We start from the raw sequence: 21,385 nt of genomic DNA, 5'->3' as shown, positions 1-21,385 counted from the left end.
TTAATCGGTTTATGATGTAAAATAACACAAACGTTACACAAGATGAAAATAAAAAGCACTTTTATTTAAAACAATAAAAATGCACTGACTCAGACATAATGCCCATCTAATATATCCAAAACCTTGAATTGCAATTGGCTACTTTTCTAATGTAAAAATGGTTATAGCCATTATGTGTTGTGAGTTTAACACGTAAATTATTGCACATTGTTTCCAAAACAGTAAAAAATGCACGTAAAATGCAAGATACTATTTTTGATTAAAATCCAAAATATTACACTGTAAACAAGGCGTTAATCCATGATAAAACAAAATGTCTATTTAGAGAGACAATAATGCCACCTGCAGTCCTCTATGAAAGTGGTGGTGACCTCTACCCCAACCTGAATGAAAGCTATAAGGCACTAAGAATAACTTAACTTTCACAGGTTGTCATCCTAATAGGAAGGAGAGGCACATAACATTCATTGAGAAAGATTATTACAAAGAGATGCATTTAAATAAAGAAGGGGAGAAAGGATGAGATGACTCAAATGCATTTTGATAATAAATTCATTAAAATTACATATAACGCAGCCACAATGTAAATTAGTGTCATGAATAAATATTATCAAGAAGGGGAATCTATTGATTTGCATACCAGCAACGTTATGACCAGGGGACTTTCTGCGCCACGGTTAAACAGCAGATTTTAAGTACCGTATTTGCTCAATTATAAGACGACCCCCCAAAATTTGAATATTAATTTAGGAAAAAAAGAAAAAGCCTAAATATATTTTTTCATATTTAATAAAAACTATGATTGAGAAAAAAATATGATATGTCTTTTAACCCCCTATATGCCACTCTGCCTCCAGAAAACCATTGAGCATGACTTTGCCCCAGTGCACAAAGCAAGGTCCATAAAGACATGTTTGAGCTGAGGAACTCACGTGGCCAGCACATAGACCACATCTTAATCACACTGAACACCTTTTGGATGAACTGGAACACCAATTGTGAGCCAGGCCTTCTTGTCCAACATCAGTGCCTGACCTCACAAATGGTTTTTGGTTGAATAGGCCAAAATTCCCACACACACTGTCCACTCTTCTGAGAAGGTGTTCCACAAGATTTTGGAGGCTGTTAAAGCTGCAAAGTGGGGAGCAACTCCACATTAGTGCCCATGGTTTTGAAATGGGATGGTCAGATCTCCATATACTTTTGGTCAATAGTGTACACTTAACATGGAAATAGGGCTGGAGTGTGTTTTTAAGAATCAAAACTGCTTATTAACCTAAATAGCTTTGGGGGTATGAAATGCTATCCTAAAAGTTACAGCAAATTGATAACTCAGAAGTCTATAACTTGTTTAAATCATTTACTGTTACGGGCACCGGTAAGACTGCCATTATGAAACATGCTAAAAATGAATTTTTAAAGAGGGTTATGTGAAAACTTTCATTCAGCATATCACTGCAACCTACACTCACTTAACACACCCATGAGCTTTCTATACCTCAAATGGAAAAACACTCCCCAAATTGTAAGTGAACCTTTTAGGGTACCTTTATGATTCTAGATATACCTCTTCTGCAAATGTATCAGTACATCTGTTGTAAAAAAATAAATTGTGGTTCTGAGTAATTGGCTGTTGCCCTCAGCAGAGTCTCTGAAGAAAGACTTTGGCTGTCTGATACTGGTAGTAACACCTGCTGATCTTCAGGACCAATGTGAAGGGTTAGTGGTAAGAACAACTCTGATGGTTTCAGATCAATATTGTCTTGTAACAGGCTTTTTCTTGAAGGATCATCATCAACTGGGGTATCCAAGACTTCTGTCCCCTCTTCTTCTCTAGTTCCTACAATAAATTAGTGTATTCTATTAACTCCTTTATAACCAAAGGGAGACAGCATTTTTTTTTTTTTTTTACGTCTGGAAATTTAAACCATTATAAAAAGGCAATATAGGTAGATATACATATACACACACAGTTACACGTGAAAATGTTACACATGAAAACTAATTTTACTTGGTTTATACTACAGAGAGAAAAAAGGCTCACCACAGTGCATTTTCAACTTGTGTTTTTTCAAATTTTTCACATCGGTGTATGAATTTCCACATAATTCACAGACAAATGGTCTTTCTCCTGGAAGTAGAGTATTAAGATCAAATCAAAAATACCACAAAATTTCACTTCAATAAGTCATACATTATTTCATGCATTGTATTAACGGACCAGCTATTCGCTTGCTATCTGAGTGTATGTAGTGAAGCCGCAGTTGCATATACTCTAAATAACCTGTGCTAGTGCTTTGGGGGCAGCCAAAACTCCCCAAGAAAATAACAAACAATGAACGAACTACAGTGATAAGAAAAGATAAGTAAATCCTTTGGAATTACCAGCATTTATGTATAAATTTGCCTTAAAATATATTACGATCTTCATGTACAACAACAAACAATCTAATCACTTCAGGAAAAGCTAATTGGAGTCAGGAGTTAGCAAACCCGGAGTCTAATCAATGAAATGGGATTGGAGGTTTCATTTGGAAATACTCAAACAATTTGAGTGTGCTATTCCTAAGAAGCATCTGCTGATGTAAACCATGACCCACAAAAAAAAATCTCAGAAGGCCTACAATCAAGAATTTTTGATTTCCATGAAGCTGGAAAGGGTTACAAAATAATCTCAGAGTTTACATATTCATCAGTCCACAGTTAGACAAATTGTTTATAAATGGAGACAATTTAGCACTGTGGCTATTCTCCCTAGAAGTGGGCGCCCAGCCAAGATGACTCCAAAGCCACAACGCAGAGTACAATGCTTTGCTGCCAGGGATACCATGCCTTTATGCATTTGAAGTGGCCCAATCAAACCCCAGACTTTAAACCTAAACCATTAGAGATCCCCAAGACATCCTTCGATTATGGCTGATCCTAAGCAGTTCCATAAGGAAGAATGGTCTAAAATTCCTCCTGAACGTTGAGCAGATTTGCAGCTACCGGAACCGCTTGTTTGAATTTAATGCTGCCAAAGGATCTTCAACCAGTTATTAAATCCAAGGGTTTACTTACTTTTTCCACCAGCACTGTGAATGTTTAATGAGGGTCTTCAAAAAAGACACAAAACATTATCATTGTTTGTGTATTATTAGCTTAAGCAGCTTGTGTTTATCTATACTTGTGACTTATATGTAGATCAGATCACATTTTATGAAGAATTAATTCAGAAAATCAGGTAATTCCAAAGGGTTCACTTACCTTTTCTTGCCACTGTGTGCTATTTATTCCAAGCATTCTCCACCTAACTTTAACCCCTTAACGCCCAATGGCATGTCATTTCATTAAACAAGTCCATGTCAAAAATCTTGACACGGAAAGAGTTAAAATAAAAGCATTTCAAATACCCAAGGGGTGTCTAATTTAAAAAAAATGAATGGTTTGATGGGGTAAATTGGAGTGGCCGGGTTCAAAGATAGGGAATAGGCAGACTGACCCAAAAAAAGCGCACTTCCTAAATGTGGCCATTTAGCCCCCAAACACCAGACAAACCCATGCATGGGTGGTATCACTGTAATCAAAAGATGTTGCTGAACACATATTGGGGTGTTTGAAAGTGACATATACCTGGAGATATAAAATTTTTTTAACAATTGTGTGAACAAAATACAAAAACAAATTACCACCACAAACTTTGGCAATGGATGGTGGTTGAATTTCACGCATGGAAAGGGTTAAAATACTAGCATCTGAAATAGCTTGGGGTGTCTAGTTTTCAAAATTATAAGGTTTGATGGGGTAAATTGAATTAGCCGGCTTTATAGATGGCCCTATTAGGACATGGGGGCTGCAGGACCAGATGTCAAAGTTCCAAGTTAAAAAATGTGCACTTCCTAAATGTGGCATTTTACCTCCCAAACAACCCGACAAACCCATGCATGGGGGGTATCACTGCACTCGAGAGATGTTGCTGAACACATATTGTAGTCTTGTTTGACAGTGACATACACCAGGATCTGTAAATCTATACCTGAAGTACAATGTTTGTGATAAAAAACCCACAAAAGAAATTACTACCACAAAGTCTGACAAAGGGTGGCAGTAGAATTAGTGCATGGAAAGGGTTAAAATAGCAGCATTTGAAATACCTTGAGGTGTCTGGGTTTCAAAAATATATGGTTTGATGGGATAAATTGCATTGGCCGGCTTTAAAGATACCAGAAATAGCACATGGGGCAGAACGACCAAAAAAAAATTGGTCTTGAAATAGCAAAACGCTACTTGTACTTATTGCCCAAAACCTTGCTAAAAAAAAAAGCAAAAAAACATAAAACCATTGGGTATTTCTAAACAAATAGTAGTATCTATTTAGCATGTTTTTTCATTAGCTTTTTTGGATGAGTAAAAGATTTTTCAAATAAAAGTTTTTTTTTTTTTCAATTTTTCATCATATTTTATAATTTTTTTATAGAAAATTAGATGATCTGATATATGATCTGATATATCTGAAGAAAGCCCTTCTTGTCCTGAACAAAAAAACAATATATAACTTGTGTGGGTACACTAAATGAGTGAGGAGAAAATGACATCTAAACACGAGCACCGCAAAAGTATTAAAACAGCCTTGGTCCCAAAGGGTACAAAAAGTTACAAAATAACAAAAAAACAGCCTGGTCCTTAAGGGGTTAGATAAAGAAGCAACTATCGCTACACCTCAGCAGTGTTTAGAAGGATTATACAACAAACAGCTAATGTTAGGCCACGTATTTCTTATGAAGTCCTTTTAGCTTATAGAAACAACATATTTGTTATTGTAATTTTGACCAGCTCTGTAGCTTTTAGGCTAGAGAAAGTAAGAACAGAATGGGGAAAAACAAAACGGGAGAATGTGAGGTACGGATGTGACATCACCCCCCCCCCCCCAATTTAGAAACAAATTAATTTTAACCCAAAAAAGATGCACAATTTAGTCAACACATTATGTAGAAAAGCTTCACTTACCTGTATGAGAACGAAAGTGTTTATTCAGTTCTCCAGAAGAAATGAAGCTCTTTTGACAAACCTCACAAATATATGGTTTCTCACCTGAATCAAAAAGATTCCACTCATAATTACATTTACTAAAAGGGCCAACCGATTGGAATTGTATTTAATACTGTGAGTGGAAATCTGCACAGAGAATTGGGAGGGGTCCCCAGATTGAATGCAGGCAAAACTTTGTTTTTTAGCATGTTTTTAATTTCAGGGCTGCTCAAAAGAGGGTACCATTTATTATTATGGCGTACTATTATTATTATGGACTTGGTAAAAACCACACTGGGATTTCTTAGGATCAGATAATGACTCACATTCTATTAAACCTATAGGGCACTAAGCGTAACACGTTGAAGGCACAAAACAATTCCCTGACTAGTTAATAAAGGCTGTAATGGAATACAAGTAAAATTTTGTTTTTTCTACTGCATATTCAATAAAGGGTACAAAACAAAATAATTTAAATTGTGCACAGCATTAATCACCTTATAGCTCAATGAGCTATAGCTCATTTCTTTGCTTATATATTTAACCCTTAAGGATGAAGTGTCAGCATTTCTCATCTAGGGCACCCACCCATACTATTTGTTGCTTTTTTTGTCAGGACAAGTAGGTATTTCTTTGAAAACCATGCTCACAATATATAGAAGTTGTCAAAGAACAGATAAATGGTTGATGTCTTTCACACATTTCTCTTACCAACTATGAGATAAAATACATACTCCGTGTTAAACAGAAATACATAATTTGCATTAAAAATATTCTTCTACGTGGAGGAGTACAGGGTTTTTATTTTTTACACTGTGACTAGCAACCCCTTAGGTTATTTGTGGACCTCAAAGATCTCTCTCCTAGCTAGAGGGAACCCCTGATGGTCTTCATAAGATCACGTCCCCATGTCAAAAGATGGAGTCCCTTTCTAAATGTAGTTACATGGCTCTGTGGCTGTTGAAGACAGACAATCTGTTCTACTTTCTCTGACTCTCCAACTCACGGGTCAGAGTGAGTGAGACAGGCAGAGAACATGATACAGGCACCAACTATTCTTCCTGAATCATCACATGTATCATGACAATCCTTGTGACGCATGTGAACTATTTTCCTTTTTTTCCCAACAATGGCAAACATTTTGCCCTACCTTCAGTACTCAAGCCAGTCAGTGTTAAGGTGTTTAGAGTCCCCAAATTTTCCCTCAAACATGTATTGCACTAAACACTTTATTTAGCGTTACATATGAATGGTTTAAAAGTTTGAGGAACACATGTAGTTTATCATACCTGAATGCTTTCTTGCATGGGTTATAAGAGAACTTGATACAGCAAATGCTTTCCCACATGTGTCACAAACGTACGGCTTCTCTCCTGTATGTCGACGTACATGGTAAGTGAGGGTGCTGGCCTGTGCAAATCTCTGGCCACATCTATCACAGACATATGGCTTCTCTCCGCTGTGTTTTCTAGAGAGAAACAAGGAGATGGTTGAGATATAAACGAAACAAAAAAACAATCAATGGTTCTGTTGGGTAAGTAGTTAGGCAGAGCATCATGGGTGCTGCAGTTCACACCAGGAGAGAGCAAATCATTATACACGTTCTAAACCAAGGGTTCCCAACCCAGTCTTCAAGGCACATCAATGGTTCAGGCCTGCACGACTGGGTTGGGCACCATTGGTTAAAATGTCATAAAAGCTGTATTTGCTAAACCATGAGTGGGTAGCAAGCTGAACATTTAAATTCATCATCCTACATGAAGAGCCAACAATGTTTTTTTTTTTTTTAGGCCCAAGATGACCCTGTATAATACATAGTTTTTTTTTTATCAATTCACCGTTTATTGAAAAAACAGGTAACAGTGCATAAAGTAAGGAACATAGTACATCAGCAGCAAGACATCTCTGTGAACACAGTACAGCAGGCAGCAAGACACAACCGTACACACGGGCGAGCGTCACACTGGGGAATGCCAGTTCCCAGAGGCACATAAGATGGCAAATAAACGGCAGAGGTGACAGAGGACAAAATACCGTGCATAGAGATACAATGTGCATAATATCAGAGGTACAACGCCACAGGGTTTGACAGCAGATGATCCCGTAGCGGAAAGTTGTCAAATAAACAGGCGAAAAGGCAAAAAGTAACAAAAGAAAAAAATAACAATAAGATCAACAGTACCGCACGCGAATAAATGGGTGTGAGGGTGGGTGAGGTGCCGTCTCCAAAAGCATACAGAGATAATGGCGCCGCAATAGGGCAGAGCGTCAGGAGCCAAAGCAAAACGCAAGGATACAAGACCACAGGCAAGCTCAGTCTAGATCAGGGGGGGCTGCAACGAAACTACCCAGGACGGTCTGAAAGGAGGGAGAGACCAAGAACTCCCGCCACGGCAACCACTTCAAACCATTTCTATACCCAAAGCCCCTGGAGGTCATGACCAGATCCTCCATCTGGCATATGAAATTGACCTTCCTCAGCCACACCGAGACAGGCGGGGGCACAGCCCGACGCCAAAAACGGGATGGTAGCCCTGGCGGCGGTAATGAAGTGAATCGTGAGCGACCTCTTGTAGGAGCCCAGGCTAGAGGAGCCGTGATGTAAAAGCATTGCCTCCGGGGAGGCCTGGTAGGAAGGGTCATCAACAGCCCGTATCACCGCGGCCACAGCCGCCCACAGGGGTTGCACCAGGGGGCAAGACCACCACAAGTGCATGTAGGACCCCTCAGCAGAGCCACACCTCCAACACAGGGGGGAAACCTGTGGAAGGAAGCGGTGGAGCTCAGCAGGTACCCGATACCACCTGGTGAGGAGCTTATATGCCGACTCTTGCAACCTACTAGAAGTGACCCCTCTAAGGGCGAGTAATATCATCCTATCCCAGTCTACGGGTTCAAACGAAAGGTTCAGATCCCTTTCCCACAGGCTGAGAAAGTACGGCTTCCTAGGGGTACGGTGAGTCAGTAGGAGTTTGTACAGCGTAGAGAGTAGGTGGGAATGCCTAGAGGGGTCCGAACAGAGCAGTTCAAACGGCGTCAGCGGTCTAGTCAAGTCGGAGGGAGGGGACAGGGAGGACAGAAAGTGCCTAATTTGGTGGTAGAGAAAAGTGACCCTAAAGGGAACCGGGGTGTCAGGTATAAAGTCCGAGATGGGGCGGACCGAGTCCCCGGTAAAGAGGTGCGAAGCACGGAGTACCCGCTCCCGTGCCGGCAGGAGAAGCCGTATATCCGCCTGGCATAGGCCCGGAGGAAAGTCAGGATTAGAGGAAACGGGGGACAAGGGGCCAGGACAAGACGCGAGGGGATACTTGGCGAGGACCCTCCAAAGGACACGGAGCGTCGGGGTAACGGTCGGGTGATTAGGGACAACGGGCCGGCCATGGCGACGGGGCAGCCATGGGACAGCAGCTATCTCCAAGGGGAAAAGAGAGTTTTCAATGTGCACCCATTGTTTGCGGGTACAAGACGTCCACTCCGCCACCCTCCTAAGATGGGAAGCAACCCAATAGCCCTCGACGTCCGGGAGGCCCAGACCGGCCTGTTCCTTAGGACCAGTCAGGTAAGTGAAGGCCAACCTAGGGGAGCGATTAGACCAAACGTAGCCCGTAAAGGTCCTAGTCCATTTCTTAAGGCACGATTGCGTCAGATAAACCGGAAGAGACTGAAGGAGATATAGGAGGCGTGGGAGGATATTCATCTTAAGGACTCCTACCCTCCCGAACCAGGAGATGTGAGTAAAGGACCATTTCTTAAGATCTTTGGTGACTGAGGATAGGAGGGGAGTGAAGTTCACCTCCACCAGCGTGGACAGGTCCTCCGGGATACGAACCCCCAGGTAAGTGAGATACGAATCGGTCCACCGGAAAGGGTAGGCAGACTGAATCTGCGATTTAACCGAGGGGGCGACGCGGACACCCAGAATTTCTGATTTTTGAAGGTTTATTTTGTATTGGGAGAGGTCATGGAACTGGTGTAGTTCAGAGGTGAGATGCGGGAGAGAGGAAAGAGGATCGGTAACAAAACATAACATGTCGTCGGCGTAGACGGACAATTTATAATCCACGCCCTCCACAGATAAGCCAGTAATGGAAGGGTTGGCCCGGATGGCATTGGCCAGGGGTTCTAAAGAGAGGAGAAAGAGTAGGGGAGAGAGAGGGCAACCCTGCCTGGTGCCATTAGCCAAGACAATTTTCTCGGAAAGGGTACCATTAACCCGGACATAGGCAGAGGGGGAGCAGTACAGGGACCGAATGAGTTGAATGAACGTGGGGCCAATGGCAAGCTTCTCAAGGACCTGAAACAAGAAGGCCCACGAGACCCTGTCGAAGGCCTTCTCAGCGTCCATTGACACCAACAGAAATGGAGTATTACGCGAATGGGCCAGCGCCATCAGGTTCAGCACCTTGAAGGTGTTGTCCCTGGGCTCGCGACCAGGGACAAAGCCAGCCTGGTCGCTATGAATAAGCCGGGGAAGGAGGGGATTGAGCCTAAAGGAGAGAATTTTGGCGAGGATTTTGAGGTCCACATTGATAAGGGAAATTGGGCGGTAGTTGCTACAGATCTCAGGGTCCTTGCCCGGCTTTGGGATGACCGTGATGTGGGCAGTATTGGTCTGAGGATCAAGGGGAGTCCCAGAGGCTAGGGCATTAAATAGGGACACCATGTGGGGTGTAAAAATTTACTGTAATAGAGTGGGGTGAAACCGTCCGGGCCTGGACTCTTGCCCTTCGGCAAGGACTTAACCGCCCTCTCAACCTCCTCCAGGGTAATAGGTGAGTCAAGGCCAGCCCTGTCGGCAGCAGGGAGTCTAAGCCTAAGGTGCTGATCCAAATAGGCCGACATGCGGGCAAGCTTAGCGTCATCAGGGGCTTTACCCCCATCAAGGCTGTAAAGCTTAGAGTAGAATGCGGAAAAACAGCGGGCGATATCCCTCGTGTGGTGTTGCAGGGTACCAGACGCATCCCTGACCCTGGGGATAAATGTGGCTACCCTCTTAGCCCGGAGCGCCCTAGCAAGGAGCTTCCCAGGCCTGTCCCCCAACTCGTAAAAGTGCCTCCTGGTGAGGAGAAAATTCCGCTTGACCCTAGAATCTAGGAGGGCAGAAAGACGGGCACGAAGGGCTTGGAGCTGTTCAAAGATTTCGTGGGACAGAGTAAATTTATGCCTAAATTCCAGCTCCGCTATCTGACGCGTCAGGGAGATGAGGGACAGGTGGTCCAAACGCTTAAGCTTGGCCCCCAGTTGGATTAGGTGGCCTCTCATTACCGCCTTATGGGCCTCCCAAACAGTCGGGACCGGGGTACCACGGGAGGAGTTATCATCAAAGTAATGCTTGAGGTGCTCCTCAAGCTCCGGGAGGAACGTGGGGTCATTAACCAGGTTGGCATTAAGGCGCCAGCACCACACCTTGGGAGGATGGAAAGGAAAGCGGAGAGCAACGTGAACCGGGGCATGATCACTAAGAACCTGAGGCCCAATAGAAGCAGTATGGAGATAGGACAAATGATGGTGGGACAAAAATATAGCGTCAATACGGGTATAACGGTCGTGGGGGGGGGAGTAAAAAGTGTAGTCACGGGTAGCGGGGTTGCAGGCCCGCCAAACATCAACCAGTTGATTGAGGAGGAGCATTCGTTTAACTTTCTTTAGATTCGCGTAGGGAAGATGGTATGTACCCGTCGAGCAGTCAAGTCTGGGGTCCAGGACCATGTTGAGGTCCCCCCCGAACACCGTCACCCCCTCTTGATAATCTGCCAATTTAGAGAGGAAGCGGACTAGGAAAGGGATCTGGTCCTTGTTAGGAGCATACACCGTGGCAAGCGTAATCTTGTGCATACCCAAAAACCCCTTGACAATCAGACCCCTGCCCTCCGTGTCCCTCCACACATCAAGAAGCTGAAAGGGGAGGCTTTTATGCAGGAGAACAGCCACCCCCTTGGTCTTAGTGGAGGGGGAGCTGGAAAAATAGGCTAGGGGGAAGTGGTTGGACGTTAGCCTGGGCTCCTTCGCGGCCACAAAGTGGGTCTCCTGAAGGAAGGCAATACGTGTTTTGTAAGAGCGGAGGAGGCAAAGTAATTTGGACCGTTGCTGGGGTTTATTCAGGCCCCTGACATTCAGGGATGTACAGTTAAAGGGAGCGGCCGCCATAAGGGACACAGAGAAAAGAAACCTTAGTTAGCGACGCACCACACCACCCATTGGTATACAATATAGCGAGAAACACACAAAATGTCACGTGCGATAAAACCAAAAAAACAAAAACGAACTGGGCAATTATAAGCCCGATGCAACCACATCGAATTACGAGCCGAGTGACCAGACCAGTGGTCAATGACCTAGTGTCCAAGCCCAAAGGGCAAGGTAGGCAGGCTCTGGCGGGGGAAGCGAAATAGCAGAACGGACGGTAGATAAACAAAACAGAAAATGACATCGTGTAGTGTAGGAGATATGCGGCGGTGAGGCTGGATGCGTAGGCACCCTCTCCGTGTCAAAGTGTCAATGTAAATAAAATAAAAGAAAACAGCGTGTGTGCGTGTGCAAGGGAAGAACAGAACAGCCATGGGGCAAGGAGCCTAAGAGGGAAGGAGGACCAGTCCCATGGTACCGCGGGAGGTCGGCCAGCCCGGGCGTAGAACCATATATCCCGGATAGACAGTGGGGAGTCCAGGGAAGGACGAGGCCCGGCCGGGTGGCGTCCCCGGGAGGAGAGACCACAGGCGCGCCACGGAACCTGCATAAGGTGCCACGAGGCGGGGCCACCGAGGAGGCAAGAAAGCAACAGCTCCAGGGACTTAAGGGACCGAAAACAGCATCAGAAGGTGAGTACACCTGGAGGAGCCGGGCCCGCCCCCCGAGACCAGATAGACCAGCCCCGGACGGAGAAACTAACAGGGCAGAGCCGTGAGGCGTATATGTCTATGCGTGTGTGATGAGGCATGGGGCGCAGCGAGGCCACCCATATGCACTAGATAGGGCCGGAGATACCGGTGTATCGAGGACCTAGGGACGGAGGGGGGGGGCACAGAGCCAAAAGAAAGTAATCAACCCGAAAGAAAATAAAACATATCCGAAACAAAACAGGAACCGTGCACCGTGAGTCGTCTGTAGATGGGCCCAGGGCCATACAACACAGCAGCGCGTCCATAAAAGTGTCCATGGCCGCGGGGAGCCGACCGGAGCCAGCAAGAGAACATCACCTCAACAACACGGTGCAGGATCCAGAGAAACGGCATGTCGGGAAGGGCGTCAAAGCCCCACGGTGAGTAGCAGTCAACGGCGTAGGCCAACATCGCGGCGGCAAAGTCAGGAAGTCGGGAGCTTCTGGCGCTTGGTCCGACGAGGCTTGGGAAGCCAGTCCTGAGCGGGGTTCCGCAGGCGTGTAGGAGCAGAAAGGGCCGACTCCCAATCCGGAACGGGGATAGAAGGCAGCCCCAAGCTCTCCAAAAAGGACGGGACATCCGAGGCCTGGCGAAGGACAAACGTGTCGGCGTCCTTCCGGGCAATCAGCGCGAACGGGAAACCCCACTGGTAGGGGATTGAAGCCGCTCGCAAAGCCGTGGTAATCGGTTTCAGGATGCGTCTCGTCTGGAGGGTGGAGGGGGAGAGATCCGGGTAAACGGAGATGACATGTCCGTTCCACGTAGGGTCACCCCCTGCCCGACAGGCACGGAGGATGTTCTCCTTCATAGAATAGTAATGCAAGCGGCAAACGACATCTCGGGGAGGGGCACCAGCATCACCCCGCGGCTTGAGGGCCCTGTGAGCCCGGTCGAACTCAATCGGAGTGTCCGTAGGGCGTTGCAGAACGCCATTAAAGATGGCATGCAGGGTCGAGGCGAGGTCAGAGTGGGCGATGTCCTCCGGGATCCCGCGTACCCGCAAGTTGTTGCGCCGGCCGCGATTGTCGAGGTCCTCGAGTTTGCGAGCCATCGCTCGCAACATGTGGGAGTGTTCGGAGACTTGCGAGGAGAGAGTGTCCACGGAATCAGCGATCTGTGCTGCGTCAGACTCCACCGTCGCCACTCGGTCGCCAAGTTGTTGCACATCCGCCTTTAGCTCAGTCAGAGCGTCCCGGATGCCTTGAGTGGCTTTTTCAATAAGCGGTACCATGTCCTCTTTTGTAGGGAGACGCCGGAGAGTATCCCGGAGGGTAGAGTAGTCCCTGGAGTCAGCGCCAGAGTCCTCTGGACCGTCGCTGCACGAGCCGGCGGGAGAAGGCGCCATTTTGTTGAAGGAGTCGCCGGAATCATGATCGTGGGTGCCATGGAAAAAGGACCGGACCGAGGTAAGTGAGGACTTCTCTTTATGCCCCGAGGGTTTCGGGGTGCCGGGGGCTCTGTTGGTCTTGCCCATGGCGGGAGAAAAACACGCTATTTAAGCAGAAACACGGAGAGGGGCCGTGGAGCAAAGAGCCTAAGCAGCCATCTTGGTCCGTGGCTAGCCACGCCCCCCTCCTATAATACATAGTTAACACAGCTCAGCAGGAGTGTAACATACACTCTAACACACATGTAAACATACACAAATTACACACATTTACTCATACTCACTAACACACATACATTCTAACAAACACTCCATCTCACCCCACTTACACATCCATGCTCACACACACTTACACATCCATGGCCACACACACAATTATACATCCATGCTCTCACACACACTTACACATCCATGCTCTCACACACACTTACACATCCATGCTCTCACACATGTAACATGACCCCCATACGTTCCTGTCTCGCAACTTGGACTGAGCCGGAAGTGGTCGTAGGAGTAGCCCCTGGCCCCCTAGAGGAACAGGCCGTTGTGACCGCTGCGACCCGTGTAGTTACTGCAGTTCAGCCCATCGTTAAAGGGAGCTAAATTTTAGTTGACCCTTTATAATGCATAGTTACGTTATTCATGCAAGATCCAAATCACTAAATGAACGTTGCAGTTTGTTATTGCCTTTGGGATATTTTTCTTACCTTACATGAATCTTTAAGTTGCTCGATGTTGCAAACTGCAGATTGCACACATCACATTTAAATGGCTTCTCTTCTCCATGATGCATACGGCTGTGAAAAACCAACTGGCATTTTTGAGCAAAGCTTTTATCGCAGAGATTGCACTGATATGGCTTTTCTCCTGAAAATTGAATACAGCCGGTTTGAGATTGATTAATTGGTTAACACACAAAGCATAAATATAGGTAATGTACTTGCAAGACGCTCGCAATTAATGGTTAAAATGGGTAGTATATAATTTTATCCCTATAGGTTTATGTGGATTTAACCAATTCATTTCATTAGTTACCACAAAGGTCCCACAGAATGGAAAACAAGAAGTGCAGATGTCTATTATCAGCAACATTTTTCTGTAACAAAATACCATGAAACCAAGTGCAAACAGGTTGTTCACCCAATCTCAGTGCTGTTCTAATGTAACCACACAAATGCTGCCTCGCATCCACAAAACTGGCAGACATCTGACTCTCCTCAGTTTTTTCCCCCAGGGCTGTCATCGAGAATTTTTGGGCCCAGTACAGATGTATGTTGAAGGGCCCACCATCTGCGTTGTAACGTGATCTTTGAGATCACTTCTATTTCCCAGTCCTCTATCTGAATTTTCCTACCCCCCCTGCCCATAACTATCTGCACCTCCTCTCTTCAGTGCCCATCTTTCTCCCCACCACAGTGCCCATACCTGTCAGCCTTCTTTCTCCTCTCAGTATATATACCCCCTCCCCGTGTCCATAGCCCTCTGCCTCTAGCGTCAGCGTTATACCCATCTGCCCTCTAGCGTCAACCCACATTTGCTAAAATCCATCCTGTGGCCATTCCTCCCTATCATCTGTCTACACATACCTTTCATGCTTTTCACAGGCCTGGTATGTAGTGCAGGGCCCATAAGGTAATGCGTCTCATGTCAGCGTGGGGCGGTGAAGACCCTGTGCTGCCATCTAACGCGTTACCTCCGTGTTCCTGACTGCCAGCATGGCTATACATATAGACAAGCAAAAATGTAGGCACAAAGGAGTCAGTGTGCTACATGAGGGGTCAGGGTCCCCCTGAAGGCTCTCCCATTTCAATTGTATCAGCTGTATCCCCGATAGTTAACCACAACATGCACAGACTGAATGCATAAAGTGACGCTATAGATTAAGTCACTTAACGAAATGGTCAGTGCAATTATCTCCAAAACAGCAGTTGAGTGCTCCATGGAGCTTAGATAAGGCTGACAAGGTTTCTTACCTGTGTGAGTCCGAACGTGTGTTTTCAGCTGGTTACACTGAGTAAATGCTTTCCCACACAGATGGCACACATAAGGCTTGACACCTTTATGGATGCGCATGTGTCGCCTTAGGCTGCTGGCTTCAGAGAAGACCTTACCACAGGTATTGCACACTGGCTTATTCTTGCAGAACTTTTCATGCAAGTCTTTCTCGGATCTCTCCATCTTGCACATGTTTCTGGGGCTTGTAATATTAGCCATGTGGTGTTCTTTCAAAGCACAGTCCTGATACGACCTTAACTTCTTCACATGCAAGGTTTGTACAGTAACATCTTGCGGTGCGTACATTTCACAGTCTAGAGTCGATGTCAACTCTAGCAAGCAGCTACCTTTGTCCTGAGTACCTTGCTCTGCTACTCCCTCGTCAGGCATACTTATATCCAAGTCAAGATCAGATGGCACAACTGGAATGGGAGCCAGATGCGGGAGTGACTTTTTCTGAACTTTGTGATAATTAGATACAGTCCTTTTCCATCTTTTGCTTCTATTTGTCTTTTTTCTTGTAACTACCTTCTTGCATTCCAGCTGTGCACATGAACGTTCTGTTTTATCAATATAACTTTCATCTACACAGTGTATCAGGGATGACTGTCGACTGGTGTTCCGGTCAAGATCTATAACAACAGGCTTGACTCTTGCCTCAGATTGAATTTTGATTTTGCATGAAGAGACGACCTCCTCCACTTTGAGATGTTCAGCAGCCTGACAGATTTCCTCTACAGTGCAACTGCAGACAGAAACAAATAAAAAATGGCATCCAAACTTATATCATCCCCTTAAAGGGCAGTCGTGGTATTTCTCCCCAGGAACCAATGAGGCAAACAATTTGTTTCACTGATTGAGCCTAGCTTTCTACCTAGACTTGATAGCTTGCTAGACTGGCAAATGTGTTATCACTGAAAGGTAAGGGAGCCTCAGAGGGTTTTACATCCAAACATTCTGGAAGGCGAGGAGGCACTGGAGAGATTCCAATCCTTTCATATTAGAAAAAGTCAAGTAAACATATACCTGTGCCTATAAAATTGCAACTATATTCCCTTCTATAAAAAAAACTATAGCACAGATCAAAAGTATGTTTGGGTACTGTATTTACTCTACGACTGAACTTACTGTACCGCCGAGAAGTGAATAAAAATCTAAATGCACATACATATTATTACAATGAATGTTTCCGCTTTATAATATTTTATTAAAAGGGTTGACACATAAGTAAAACCTCATGTTTCTAAATGGAGGAATGGGGCAAATTTAAATTGGATTTTCATTTGAAAATTCTCAAAAATGCCAGGAGCCAGTAGTAACATATTTAAATAGATAACCTTATCAATTAAGAATATACCAAAACCCTACATAAAATAAAAATGTCATTTTATCTGTACATCCATGAAGTATGTACACATGCATTGTAAAAGATAATTTCTTTCTATACCATGCAGAGACAAAGACTGGGGGGTTGAACACTGTTAAATGTATAGTGTAATACAATAACACCTATTACATATAGGTGTGTGTGTATATATATATATATATATATATATATATATATATATATATATATATATACACACACACACACACACACTTTACCTATCAAAATGTAAGTTTCCGCTGTAGATAAAGTCCAGGAGTATTTCAAACCCAGACACTGTCACTTGGTTCTGATCCAGGACAACATTATCCAAAGTATCCTTGAAGAGGACTCTGAAATATTCACTAAAGGAAGCCAGCACATTTCTGTGAGCTTTAAACTGAAATTCGCCAATAAAAACTGTGCAGTCACAAAGGAATCCAGCCTCTCGCTGCTTGTTTAACTTCTCTAATAGCTGTCTACAATGATCGAGACGCGCCATGATGGCAGCAACTGCAAATCCATGCCTAGAAGAAAAAATAGACAGAGTTGTGATATCCACAGGAAAGCAACAGTCTTTCGTACTCTGATATGCTGGCGAAAGACATCAAGTGTGTTAGAATCACACTAACTAGTAATTACGCTATGGTGCGCAATAGTGCCTGAAAATGGTTCTTATTTGTTATTAAATTCTATGTATATATATATATATGAAGCAAAAGGCATGTTGTAGGATCTCTCTCCTTTCTATCACCTGATCAGTTTTTGTGTCAATTCAGTTGAAATAAGTGAACCTTATTTTTTGTCTCTCTTTGCGTTATTTAGTCTGTGTGCAAGCAGTTGTGTTGTTTTTTTTAGCGTGCCATCTGTGCTGTTACTATAAGTGTCTGCATGTTACCCAGTACTACTTCGAGCTGCCTGCACTGAATCACTGACGCTATACATCCATATTGACGACTATGAAATCATTCTGTAAAAAGGACGTTGGTTACTTGCACACAGCTCTATATTGCTGTAGAAAAACAAATAATGGTGTTGTCTTATTATTGTACATCACTATGGTTAATGGCAAACATACTGAAATCAAACATGTTGATTTGTTTGTTTTTTGGGGGGGTTAAGTATATGTCTTTTTTTTTTTTATATATATAAGTCAATTCTCTTTATTGAAAAATAAAAATCGTAAACGCAGATGTACAGTGCAAGTGTGACAGCGTAACATCTTTACAGTGGAACAGCAACATTAAGGCGCTATCATACATAGTACAGGGTGTAAGTAAATGTATTTTTTTTAACCATATTCATATATGTAAAACATTTTAAGGTTTATTAAATGTGTTTTTTACCCATGACGTCTATCACTGGTCCTCTAGGGTGTGAAGTCAGGAAGAGCACTCCTACTGAAATCAATGGGAGCACTTTCCTCACAGGGGGGTCCTCATTGGACCCTCCATGCCCATGACCGGCAGGTTCTAAACCCAGTGTCCGGTCCGTACCGGGAGGCTTTAGTACCACATCTTCTGCACGGCCAACAGCTGGGGGCTGCAGAATTCATCAATGCATTTTCAAGGGGAAACCACAACCTTAAAGTGACTTCTCAGGTTCCATATGCATTAAAGTGAATATGATGGCTGCAATGTCTCTTTAAGGGCCTTTAAAGGAACAGTTTGCCTTATTTTCTTTCTCATCCTTCAATCAAGTACATTTCTTTCACATTCATATTTTGGGCAGGGAAAGCGTAATTGTCACATGACACACACAGTCAGGCTCCGGTAATAAAAACCATTGGATACCATTCCCATATTTAAAAGTGTTGTATTATCCACACACAACTGCACTGAGTACACTGCAAAAACCACAACATAGTTTAATGAATGAATGTAGTTACCCCAAAAGTAGTGACAGTGCCTCTTTACTACCTATTATGATCCTCCTTCCAAACATAAATTGCTTAATGAAATCCAATGGCCGTCCTGCAGGATTCACCTGGCATGAATGTTAATGCCATGTACTCATAACATATGCGCATGCAGGCATGTCAGTATTCATAGCTGAGTGCCGGCTCATTGGGTAGCCAGTCGCGGTGTGTGTGGTAAATATAATAAGCCAGAGACGATGTTTGGGCCCTTCTTCAAATGCGCTTCGATCATTCCGAACACTTCAAGACAAATACAACGAAACACGCCGGGTTCTATAAGTAACCCGGTAGAACGATGTCCACACTCCAGGGGAGAGCGTCTCAGCGTGCACACACCATCCTTCCACTCACCTCTTCAGTCAGCCATTGAATCAATGCGTCAGACGTAAAGTACGCCTGCACTCGCGCTGCGTGACGTCACCGCAGCTCGTTAACGCTTTCCGTGCCGCAGGGGACTGCGCCACCTTCACCGTTAACTACGTTATTCGCTTTTGAAGCAGTGTGGCTGCAACTGGAATCCCGATTACAGCTATACGTGTAGCATGTCCTTTATGCTAATAAACTGTATCATGTTGTATTAGTGAGCAGCGTAAGGTCAATATTTAGCTTTCCTAAGTACCAGCTGAGGTAAGCGGACACTCATATACGATGTACACTCTATTTTTTGTTTAAAAAAAAAAAAAAAGAGAGAAAAAGTGTTTCCGCCCGGTTTCGAACCGGGGACCTTTCGCGTGTTAGGCGAACGTGATAACCACTACACTACGGAAACGGCTATGTATAGTAAGGAGAATATGCGGATTACCACTGAGTGTGTCAACAAAATCTAACCAGACCGGTAACTATACTGAAAACAATTAAAGCCTCCCCATTAGCACTTTAGGAGCATTTCATGCAAACATAAGAGCACTCAAATGAGTCAATCCTGTTTTCTTTTTGCCTAGTTCTGCATGTAAGTCAAATAACATTTCTGATACAAAGTAGTGGGATTTGTTTTTTAGATTTTTTTATAGATTTATCCATAAAAAATTAACACGTAAGTAGATATGTAGACCGCACATTAGTTAACTTTTCATCAAACTGCAGAGTGACAAAAAGATTTGTGACATGTGCTATTATTACATCACCATCATTCCATACTCACAAAAACCCAGCAATGATAGCACCTTTGGACAAACCTACTGGCCCCTATTGTTAGATGCCATCAGTTTACGGCAAGGAAGATGAAGGAGTATGCGCCTGCAGTTATTCTAGACAATGGCTCTGGCCTTATTAAAATAGGATTTTCAGGAGACAAAGAACCGCGGTTTGTTTATACAAACATCATAGGCAGACCAAAAGCCAAGCCTGTCATGATTGGAGCTGGGCAAAAGGACTTCTATGTTGGAGAGGAAGCTCAAGCAAGAAGGGGTATTCTGTCCATTAGCTACCCAGTGGAAAACGGCGTGGTGACATCTTGGGAAGACATGGAACTGATCTGGAAGTACGTTTATTATCATGATTTAAAGATTAACTCATGCGAGCGGCCTGTTCTTGTTACAGAGCCACCTCTCAACCCACTTTCCAACAGAGAAAAGACAGTTGAAATGTTTTTAGAGGAACTCAGTGCACCGGCAATTTATGTTGCAATCCAAGCAGCGCTGGCACTGTATTGCTGCGGTAGAATAACTGGGTGTGTGGTGGACATCGGTGACGGTGTCACACACACCGTTCCCATCTATCAAGGCTATTGCCTTCCCCACGCAGTGCTAAGACTCGACCTAGCAGGAAGAGACCTAACAGATTACTTGATGAGGATTTTAAACGAAAGTGGCATTTCTTTGAATAGCACAGCAGAAAGAGAAATTGTCAAAGAAATCAAAGAAAAGCTCTGCTATGTCGCGTTCGACATAGACTTGGAAAAGTCAAAGAGCGTCGAAGAAGTGGAAAAAGAATACACACTTCCAGATGGAAAAGTTGTCACTGTTCATAATCAGAGGTACAGATGCCCAGAAACATTATTTAAACCAGCTAACATTGGCATGGAAGCAAGTGGTATCCATAAACTGTGCTTTAACACCATAATGAAGTGTGACATTGATCTCAGGAATTCCCTTTACTGCAACGTGATTCTGTCAGGAGGATCCAGTCTATTTCCAGGAATAGGTGAACGTATGGCCAAGGAATTGATAAATCTTGTTCCGGAAGACTCTGAAGTGAAAGTCTTTACTCCACCTGAAAGAATGTTCTCAGTATGGATGGGAGGCTCCATACTATCCTCTTTCCCTGCCTTTCAGCAATTGTGGATCACGCAAGAGGAGTTCAAAGAAGTAGGGCCAAATATTGTCCACAGAAAATGTTTCTAAGGGGATGGCCTAACCCGGCAAACCAGGCACTAGGCGAATAAACGATGCATTAACACACTGCAAAAAACTTGTCTTCATTAATGCAAGTATTCTTTGGTTGAGGTCAAGAGCAGAAAATATTATATAATTTTACTTTCGGTATCACACATAAACATAGATCACAAATTATGAAGAAAATGTTGGTATTCTGCTGAAACACGTTCTATTATGCAGATGTTTACGTGTTGGGACTAGGTATACCATAATTTCCAGTTTTATAACAGTACATTTCACATGCATTACGTGACATTTATAATTATAATTGTTTCCCCAATATGCGTTCAAATATACACCCCGTACCTTCCCGTATATAACGCCAACTAACATTCTTTAGCTGTCTCTTTGGACTCCCATTACCGTTTACAAGCCTGTGTGACATCATTTCCATTCTTTCACTTAATTGGTTATAATATTCCCGCCACACAACTAATAATATTACAGAGCGCCAATGAG

General features: G+C 44.0%; 2 protein-coding genes and 1 non-coding gene across 3 annotated transcripts; 1 reads left to right on the top strand and 2 right to left on the bottom strand.

Moving 5' to 3' along the window:
* Nucleotides 1–1,583: 1,583 nt before the first annotated feature.
* LOC149300390 (myoneurin-like) lies at nucleotides 1,584–17,135 on the bottom strand. The gene is made up of 7 exons (XM_089485441.1): nucleotides 16,873–17,135; nucleotides 15,246–16,012; nucleotides 13,980–14,139; nucleotides 6,297–6,475; nucleotides 4,987–5,070; nucleotides 2,045–2,131; nucleotides 1,584–1,840 (listed from the first exon to the last, which is right to left on the bottom strand). Exons 1-7 carry the CDS (start codon nucleotides 17,133–17,135, stop codon nucleotides 1,584–1,586), a joined length of 1,797 nt encoding a protein of 598 aa, XP_089341567.1.
* A 2,112-nt stretch (nucleotides 17,136–19,247) lies between these two features.
* Nucleotides 19,248–19,320, bottom strand: TRNAV-AAC (transfer RNA valine (anticodon AAC)). The gene has a single exon. It is a non-coding gene; the product is annotated as a tRNA-Val (tRNA).
* A 451-nt stretch (nucleotides 19,321–19,771) lies between these two features.
* Nucleotides 19,772–20,893, top strand: LOC149300388 (actin-like). The gene has a single exon (XM_089485443.1). It carries the CDS (start codon nucleotides 19,772–19,774, stop codon nucleotides 20,891–20,893), a length of 1,122 nt encoding a protein of 373 aa, XP_089341569.1.
* Nucleotides 20,894–21,385: the final 492 nt, after the last annotated feature.

The sequence above is a fragment of the Sceloporus occidentalis genome, unplaced genomic scaffold (genome assembly GCF_023333645.1).
Source record: "Sceloporus occidentalis isolate IW3139 unplaced genomic scaffold, rSceOcc1.0.p SCAF_25, whole genome shotgun sequence".
NCBI lineage: Eukaryota > Metazoa > Chordata > Lepidosauria > Squamata > Phrynosomatidae > Sceloporus > Sceloporus occidentalis.
Note: the sequence above shows the minus strand (reverse complement) of the source record. Positions and strands in the feature narration are given on the sequence as shown.

Excerpts from the sequence above, each read along its gene's own strand:
- LOC149300390 (XM_089485441.1), bottom strand. The coding sequence starts at position 17,135 with ATGGCGCGTCTCGATCATTGTAGACAGCTATTAGAGAAGTTAAACAAG. Across the intron at positions 6,476-13,979 it reads AACTTAAAGATTCATGTAAG|AAAACACAGCGGAGAGAAGC; the intron begins GTAAGAAAAATA and ends GTTTCTCTCTAG. Across the intron at positions 1,841-2,044 it reads CAAGTTGAAAATGCACTGTG|GAACTAGAGAAGAAGAGGGG; the intron begins GTGAGCCTTTTT and ends AATTTATTGTAG.
- LOC149300388 (XM_089485443.1), top strand. The coding sequence starts at position 19,772 with ATGAAGGAGTATGCGCCTGCAGTTATTCTAGACAATGGCTCTGGCCTT.